The sequence below is a fragment of the Corvus brachyrhynchos genome, unplaced genomic scaffold (genome assembly GCF_000691975.1).
Source record: "Corvus brachyrhynchos isolate BGI_N302 unplaced genomic scaffold, ASM69197v1 scaffold54, whole genome shotgun sequence".
NCBI lineage: Eukaryota > Metazoa > Chordata > Aves > Passeriformes > Corvidae > Corvus > Corvus brachyrhynchos.
The window spans coordinates 2,136,318-2,145,387 of NW_008237902.1; the positions used below are offsets into that span (position 1 = coordinate 2,136,318).

General features: G+C 40.4%; 1 protein-coding gene across 1 annotated transcript; it reads right to left on the reverse strand.

Annotated features, from left to right (window-relative positions):
• Positions 1–2,631: 2,631 nt before the first annotated feature.
• UBE2B (ubiquitin conjugating enzyme E2 B) lies at positions 2,632–8,563 on the reverse strand. The gene is made up of 5 exons (XM_008632653.2): positions 8,436–8,563; positions 7,691–7,716; positions 6,564–6,653; positions 5,288–5,376; positions 2,632–4,503 (listed from the first exon to the last, which is right to left on the reverse strand). Exons 1-5 carry the CDS (start codon positions 8,546–8,548, stop codon positions 4,375–4,377), a joined length of 447 nt encoding a protein of 148 aa, XP_008630875.2. The 5' UTR covers positions 8,549–8,563; the 3' UTR covers positions 2,632–4,374.
• Between the last annotated feature and the right edge of the window lie 507 nt (positions 8,564–9,070).

Here is a 9,070-nt window from a genome sequence, read left to right on the forward strand (position 1 = left end):
CCTAAATCATTCACTGCTCTGGCTACATGGTGTTCATATGGCCCATAAGGCTGGGTCCAAAGGTTTATACCAGTTTTCACTTCTAAGGGAGTCAGGTGCACTGAGCAGGGGCTGTGATCCATTGCTGGCACAATGACACAGGACACACACATTCTGCACTTGGCTGAAGCTCTTCCATTAGAAAGATTAACAAAAGCAGGAAGAGGAGGTCAGATAATTCTTTTAATACCTAAACAACAAATTAAACAGAGTGCTGGAGCTGGCACTGCTCACAAACAAATGCTGCCCACTCACCGAGTCTCTGGTCACTGTTTCCCACTCGCAGTCCCACCAGCCACTCACCATGGAGCCCCATCCAAAGCGGAGGTGGAGAACCTGCCTTGCCAACTCACACATTACAGCAGATTGCCTGCTGATTATACCTTTCCTCTTCCAGAAAACAACTCCAAACAAATAAAATAGTATTTGCCTGGGACACATTCCACAAACAGTAAAAAGCTCAAATAAAAACACAGGTTGGGAAGTCTGGCCGGAGGAGAAGGCTCTTCCTCTCCTGGTGCATTTTTATATACATCAAAAGCTATTCTCACGGACCCTTGACATGTTAAATGTGAAGTGTTTAACTATCTACATTAGCCTACCTATTTTATTTTGAATATCTCAATAATGCTGCTGTAGTTATCAGGGAGTCTTCCTTTTTTGCTGTAAGTTTTTTATTAGGCACCTCCTAATCTCTAAATATTTAAAGCTTTATTTGTTTGACACATTGAATTAATTGACTATTAATACAAAACCTCCCACTAAGAAGCTGCAGATACAGTACTTCAAGCTGTGATTTCTTCACTTCTCACAGCCTAAGGCCTTGATTCTGCAATTACACACATTTATCTGTACTGTGGTGAAGAATCCCAATGGGACGACTCACACTAGTGAAGTTAATCACATTTGTGAAGATCCAAGTCCTGTAGTTCTGGCTTGGGACTGCATTTGGATGAGACATCTTCAGGGAACTGAGATCTGAAGAAAGCAGCACGAGCAGTGCAGTGTTTGATGTTTCTTAGGAATAATGTTAGTGTGATAAACCTGAAGGCAAAGGTGTTCTTGTACCTGAAACTCAGACTGGGGAATGCCCAGGAATGGTTCACGCCCACAGCCCTGCCGATGGCCTCCTGACTGACACAAAAACACTGCAGACCTGGATGCCTCTGCTTGTCCACCTGTAAAATCACGTGAATGACATGGATATATAGGACAAAAACTCTGGGGTGATTAATTTAAAGACATCTCCACGATGGTTTTCAGCCTTTATATGGAATCTAATGGAAGTGATTATGAACTGTTTAATTATCAGTGAACGAAAGCCCCATGAGAAGTTACAAATCCAAAACTGTGAACCCATCAGTCCTTCCTTAATTAATCCCACTGTCCTAGCAAGCTTAGAACATTACATCTGCTAATAAATTAAAAATCAAGCATCCCAGTACACTATTTAAGAAGGTAACTGTGCCATAAAGTTTATTGTGACTACTGAGTGCTCTTGTGAATCACTGCACTTGAACCTTTTTGTCTTTGTCATCAGACTCCTGTTCTTTGCAGCATAAAGAGGGAAAGGACTTTTATTTGTCTGTTACCCACACACAGCTTTGGGGCAGTCCACAGAGCTCAGCCCAGGGACCAGCTGGTCCCAAAAGGAGGGTGGTGGGAGCAGGGAGCACTCAGGAACCCACAGGCCCGAAGAGTCAGTACCTCTAAGCCCACTGAAGATGCTGAACACGGGCATGTGAAGGCTCCAAGAGGAAGCTGTGGTCCTGAGCAGCATCAGTGAGTGCTGACAGCTCACATCGGTCAGGCTGAGCAGGGCATTGCATCCTTTACACCATCACCTCTGGCCTGCTTCCTTCTGCCTGGTAATAAACTGTTTTTCTAGCAGATTTTAGCACATTTTAACCTATGTTCTGTGGTAATTTTTAATGTGTATTGGTGGAGGGCTCACAGAAGTCACCCTTTACCCCACAGCTCCTGGGGATGCACCATGCACCCAGGTACTCCAGGATCCCACCTGCAGAAACACCAGTTCCCCTATGCCAGTGTCTCCCCACGGGCCACCATGGAGGCTGGATTCTCACCACTCTCACATTCCCATCCAGCCTGCAGAGTCAGCACACAGCATGAACATGGGAAATCTGGTGAGCGAGGGAATGATCCTCCCCACCACACCCTGGGATACAGCAACTCACCTTGATCTAAGGGACAGCAGGACATTTTCCAGGCAGACTTTTCTAAGTGGTGGCTCCAAGTTCTGCCCTCCACAGAGAATGCTCTTAGACACCTTCAGCCACACCTGTCCCTGGACAGTGTGGGTCCCAGCACAGGCAGTTTGCAGGGCTCATCATTTAATTAACCCCCCCCCCCTTCTGCTCCAATTTTGTTTCTCACACATCCACTGCCTCCATCCCAGAGACATAAAAACATGTTCCGAGTGTTATCAATCTCTAACTGGGCCAAACTCCTCAGGAATAATCAAATTAATGTGAATGCTAATGAACAGCAAATCTCAGCTCATGCACACGTCAAAGGAACAAAAATACTGAAACAGGAAGCAAATTAAAAAAAAAATCTTCAAAGTTTAGATTAATTCTTAGAAGGAGGAAGCTTTTCCATATTGTATTTATGAACAAAATGATGTTGGTTTAAGCCACATAGCACTACTTTGCCAGTGTTACTGTAACTTCATCACAGCCAAAAGCAAATTGGATCCTTTGGAGTTTCTGTTAATAATCAGATGTAGATTGAAAAATTCTTGAACACAAATTCAGCAATTCAAGGAAAGCAAACTGACTTAATGAGCGCATAGTTATTACCTAGCATTGATTTTTGAGTCTTTGCACACTAATTCTTATCCAAGGCAGAGTAGTTTTACTCCACAAGGTACTAACAGAGTCTGGTTTGACAGTATTCTGAGTGCCATTTCTAACTTAAGTGCTGTTCCTAGAAATTACACACCTTTGCAAGCAGGTGTGAGGTGTAAATTGATATTCTTGTTTCGGTGCAGTGAGATTAACTTTTAGTAATGACTGTTGCAAATAAACAACATTTTCTTTTCTAGGTGAAATACATTTCCACTGCTTTTTTGGGCACCACTGAGCTGTATTTTGGTATGAGTTTGGGGGGTTTAATACATACATAATGCTGGCTGGAATTATGACAAAGGTGTTACAATTTTAATGCTGGAAGAAAACAATGGCTTAATTCTTTCCTGTAGTCAGCTAGCCAGGTTTACAGAATACAGTAAGAAATTACCACCACATTAACACTTACAAAAACAAAGCCAAAGTTCTTTAAACTGTCAATTTAAGAATATGTGGAGCCTCTGTACTACAGACATGAGACTTGACCACATGGTACACAGTCAAATTTTAAAGAATAACTCCATTAAATCTGCAGACATGTTTTCTTCTGTTGGTGATTAATTTTTTCCCTACCCCCAAGGGAAACTAATGGGAAACCTCTTTAATATAATTTTGAATATCTTCTAATAATTACAGTATCACTAGGTGAATATAGGACAAATTTAGATGACAGCATTTTCCAAGCTGGTAAAATACAGTATCTCAGAAAAATAAAACTTACTAGAATACATTATCACCAAGCCTGGTCACCCAGGTTATGTTTGCAACTCTGCTGCTGGTTTAAGGTGGGACTTTTAGCAAAACAGTTAGATCTGTTTCCCCATTTCTAATTGGCAGCTACCAAAACTTCTCTTCCTCATACAACTGAGGACACACAGAATCAAGTCAAGCTGTGGTGCAGAAGCAAAGACATCCCGTGAAGACAGTTGCATCATGGATTAACTTTTCTGTTTGTAAAGTGCAGGGTATCAACAGCATGGACAAAAAATGAGCCCTTGGAAAAAGATAAGAGTGAGAGCAGAATGTCTTGCACTAAGGTTATGTATTTAACAGTTTTACATGAAATAATCATATATAAAAACTTTTTTAAGTGCTTTTCTCCAATTTAAAAATCTAAAGAATTCAAAAATAAGGCATTCAATATTTGAAAAAGTACAGATTTACAAAATGTGTATATTCTGTCATGAAAACTCCACACCAACATTATACACTTGGAAAAAACATACAAACAGGATATATTACAAATTTATGTAGCAATAACTTAGTTCATACCATGCAATAAAAAGGACGTTAATTGAGATACACAAGCTTTTAGCTTTCCCTAAACTGGAGGGCTTAATTTTGTTTGCAAATGAGTTTTTATGCGAATTCATAGAACGGTGGCACTTGAAATTTCTGGTAGCCTTTCTATTGAGAGTTAAATTGTACATAATGATTATGAGGATGGAGAGTAACACAGCAGCTGTTACGAATCATTCCAACTTTGTTCGACAATAGCTGAAACTCTTTTCTCATATTCACGTTTGTTCTCCTGGTAAAGTTGTGCTGCCTGACTGTTGGCTGGACTGTTTGGATTGGGCTCATCAAGCAGAGACTGGAAAAGGGGGAAAACAATGTCAGACAAACCAACACATTTAAATCAGGAAAAAATCAACTTACTTTCAAGTCAAATGTGTTTCAGAGGCAGAAACAACTCAGAATGGCCCAGTTGAAAAAAACCCACTTAAACTCATTGTTAGGCATCCCTAATTGTATTACTGAACCTCAAATTACACCCTGCACCAGTACTGCACACACTTGTAGCTTCACAAACCAAACAGAGACAGTTTGTCTAGTCAGCACCATGGAGCTAACTGACTAATTGATAATTATATTACTACTGTCATTCAGGACTAAAGAGAGGCTTAAGATGTCTCCTACAAAACACCACTGTTGAAAAATAAAAACAATCACACAGGAACAAAGGAATTGTGCATTTCCACTGTGCCAGGCCATTTTTACTTATTCCAAGTAGTGTGTTTCAGCAATATTGTCCCTTTGAGGGCTTCACAGGGCAAAGCTTCATAGTAAAGTTACATGTTTCAAACACTATGCAAATTTCTGCATCTGATATCATATCTTGAGTAAAAATGGTTAAAAATTAACACAAACCAGTAAATGCTTTCCTGTGCAAAAATACACAATGGCAGTTTTGTAGCTCAGAATTAGTAATTACGTAGCATCTTTGCCTTTATTTGATCTAAAAAGTACTGCTTTGCTCATAAGGATTTGAAGTTCCCCTTGACACAAATACCTGGCTATCCCCATTACTGAGCTTTGAATTCTGGAATACAGACCAACAATAACGTAATTATTTGGTAAAATAGATGCAAAGTTACCTGAATCGAAGTTAAAATAGATGAAACATCATATGTTGGACTCCAGCGATTCTGAAGAATATCTAAACATATGCTGCCATCTGCATACACTGCAAATACAGCACAGATATCACTTAGAAACTGTCAGATTTATGGCACTGTTCAAAGCAGAGTTATTGTTCCAATTCAGTCTGTGCTTAGATTAATGCTTTAGGAAAGAGGACAGCAGTTTGTCTCACCATCTGCTGTGGCTTGACACATACTTTGAAGATTTATTACTGAAATTAACAGAACACCTAAGAGGGAAAGAAGGAAGGTCTGAAGATTATGGAATTAGCACAGGAACAGGCAGACTTGGTGTCCTGCTCCTCCAGTGTGACCGACCCATGCTGTCACAGTGGAGAGGCCTCCCAGAGAACAGCAAGGCCTTCACTGAAGGAGTGGAACCACTCACAGCCATCACACTCTGAACAGTGGCAGCTCCTGCCCCATTTTCACACACCCTACACTTACCATGAGAGGCACCAAGGCAGACAGTAGAAAATATGGAAAAGTGCTGAAATCCTACTTCTGTCTGGATACTTATCAGTCTTCATAGAGCCCATATGAACCTGAGACTCACTGCTCAAACTTCTACATGCTTGTCCTCCAGCTTGTTCCCAACAAATTACAAACCTCCTGGCAGAGACAAACTGGCCTGGACAGTATGTGAGGCATTATGTCTACAGAGGAGCAGCAGGCAGGGTTTGTGTTTTCTGCATGCGTGAACTGAGCAAAACCTATCAGCGCTGGGGGAGGAAGCACAGTGCACTCTCATATCTGCCCTCATCACTGAGTTTGGGTCACACACCTCCGCTATGACTGAGCACCTTCATTTTCTTCCCTGTGCTAGTCCTGGTTGGCACAGAGCACCAGACAAAAGCAGAGACTTGGGTGAAACCTCACCTGGCAGGAATAAGTAACACTTGGCTCCATCAGTTCCCTGCAGCTCATGACACGGCTGCTGTTAAATGGAGGGGGGCAGGAATCTGCAGCCAGAACTGCCTCTTTAAACCAATCTAAGTGCAGCTGCTGCTGAAAATACTCACAGGCTTTGCTACTGAGGCTACATATTGATTAGAAAGAGGCAGATAGCTGCTTCTTAATAGCATTGTAATTCGTAATTTTTCATCAAGCAGTTGCTGTCCTAGACTTCTACTTAGGAGACAGCAATGAAGAGAGATTAAGCATTCTAGAGCTTCAGAGAATGCATGACCACACTGCAATATTTACAGCTAAATAAAGATGGTTTACTCACCATTTGGGTGGAACATTTTTGATAAAAATCTAACAGTTGGAGGCTTATTTGGATATTCTTCAGAAAATTCTATTACTAGTTTAAAAGTACCTGTCCAAACAAAGATAAATACAATCAGATAACTAACAACAGAAGAACATATCCAGGAACATAGAGAACAAATTAATTTATGTGCTCCATGATCAATGTTTCTCCTCACCATTATATAAACAAACAACACTGAATCTGATTGCTTTTCATATATTTGAAGTGATAATGGAACTGTGGAACTACTGCTTAGAGTAATAAACCCAGCAGCAGAGGTTGGGTAGAAGCTTGGAGACTCACTGTATACATGGCAAAGGCAGCCAGATCCAACATTATCCCACTTTTCCGTGGCCCAATATGCTGGGTCTATGGACTTGGGTGACTTTAAGGCGTTTCATTAAGAAGGTATTGTGGTGCCAGCAAAGAAACACTGGAATTTCATAATCAGCAATCTCAGTCTTTGGAGCTCACAACTGATTCACTGAAAACCTTTGCTACGGATCAGTGAATAATTTACTGTAACTCCTCCAACCCAACATAGAGAAAAACCCATCTGCTGCCAATTACTGCAATAATACTATAATTATTAAACTCATTATTCCTCATATGCCTAAGGGAGGCTCATTACACACCAACTTTCATGTTTATGTACAAATTTGGGATTCCCTCAACCTCACTGAGTTCCATATTGAGAATTCAAGGTTTTTCACCTGTTCTCCATTAGGAGAACAGTGATGAATCAAACATGCCAAAAAAGATGAAACAAGAAAAGCTCTTGTTGAGCTCAGCTATGGGGATGTGCAAACACCTCTGGTAGTGTCAGGCCAACATCCCCTGCTAAAAGCTCTTGTATGTATGTTTCTGAAAAAGCCTCAATAGAAGCATTGCTTCTTAGCTTTCTAACCAACCATGAGCCAGCATGACAAGACACTGCTTAGATCAAGATACATATTTTTACAGCAAACAAGCCTCACTCCTTCACTTGCTTGCTTGGTTTCAAATTATATACAGATAGCATATATTATTTTTCAAAAGCAGAACAATGTTAGTACTGGAAAGATTTATTAGAATGACAAAGGATACAAAAGTTAGCAACTTACCATCTTCAAAAGGAGTCCCTTCTGGCCTGAAAGGTTTAAAAAGAAACTCCAGTTAGAAGTGATCATTACCTACTTCCACACAGGCCCAGTAAATGGGTATCTTCTTCCTCATCCTCCCCAAGATATACGTAGAAGCAATAATTTAAATACTTAGAGAAGCATCCATGGGCAACCTCTGAGAGCTTTGTTGTATCTTAAGACACCTCCCATAGTCACTCTGCTATTTGGGATATCTACTTTATCATCATCCCAAACAAAACATATGCCATTAGGTTACTAGATTGGAACAAACGAGATTATTAGCAAGCACACTTCAGTTTTATGGAAGGATACTAAGACAGCTCCTCTTCTATAGGATATGTAATGTAACTTCCCAGACAGATCCTGTACCTTGTCCTACTGGGATTCAATCCAATCACTAATACATATGGATTTAAAGGCTGAGAACACGTGGCACTTACGTACTTTAAAGAGGAATCCTGCTTTTTCATAACACACCTATTTATTAAACCACATGCAAGCTTTATTCAACAAAAAAGCTGAAAAAATTTAAAATTAAATTTTTTTCCTTCCTAACCGTTCTCTATTTAATCTGTGAAAAGATATTTTAACTGTAACACTTGGCCATTTTTTAAAGTTTGCTGACTTTACATACATGAAACAAGAGAATAACTGCAAAAACAAACATCAGGTTGTTATATTTAGTCCTCTGATATCGAATTTCATAGTGACCAAAAACTCTTACCCAAATATAACTGCATTCCATTGCATTATATTATTCTCAGATGGTGCACCACTGACACCCACAGGAGGGTCTTCTTGCAATCTAAGAATTACAAACATAGAATGACAAGTCATATATCTTAAATACTTCCACCTGCAGGTATAATTTACCAGTAACATCCACATTTTGTAAATATTTTCTAATTCCAAATCAGAGAATACACAAAGCATTACATGCAGCTTATCAACACCCCAAAAGACAGACCTGCAAAGCAACGCACATCAAGATTTTCTCATGTTTTACACCGAGACACAAGGGCACAACAGGTCTGATTAAGTGTTCAGGGAGCAAAGGATTAACTGTAAGAATAACATAGCACCATGGACAGCTGGGATTTATGGTGCTACACAGTTAACTATGAGAGAGCAATTGCTGCTGGCTGCCACAGTGAAGAAGAGAACAAGCTGCAGCCACAACCAGGGAGTGACACACACACAGAGCACTCTTGCTGGGACACAACACAAGGGACCCTCAGTGGAGCTTTTCCTGCATTCCCAGATCCGTGCGTGAGACGTGGTTAAATTTGGTATAAGCCTATTTTGACTGACAAGCTGATCGCTTCAAAAAGGGAGCAAAGGGGAAACCTGTGTGCTGCT

What these genes read in the sequence shown, in the direction of transcription:
- UBE2B (XM_008632653.2), bottom strand. Translation starts at nt 8,548, where the DNA reads ATGACTTGTCATTCTATGTTTGTAATTCTTAGATTGCAAGAAGACCCT. An exon ending in AAAAATGTTCCACCCAAATG is followed by an intron (nt 5,377 to 6,563) that starts GTGAGTAAACCA and finishes CTGTATTTGCAG; the next exon opens with TGTATGCAGATGGCAGCATA. An exon ending in CTATTTTAACTTCGATTCAG is followed by an intron (nt 4,504 to 5,287) that starts GTAACTTTGCAT and finishes CCCCTTTTCCAG; the next exon opens with TCTCTGCTTGATGAGCCCAA.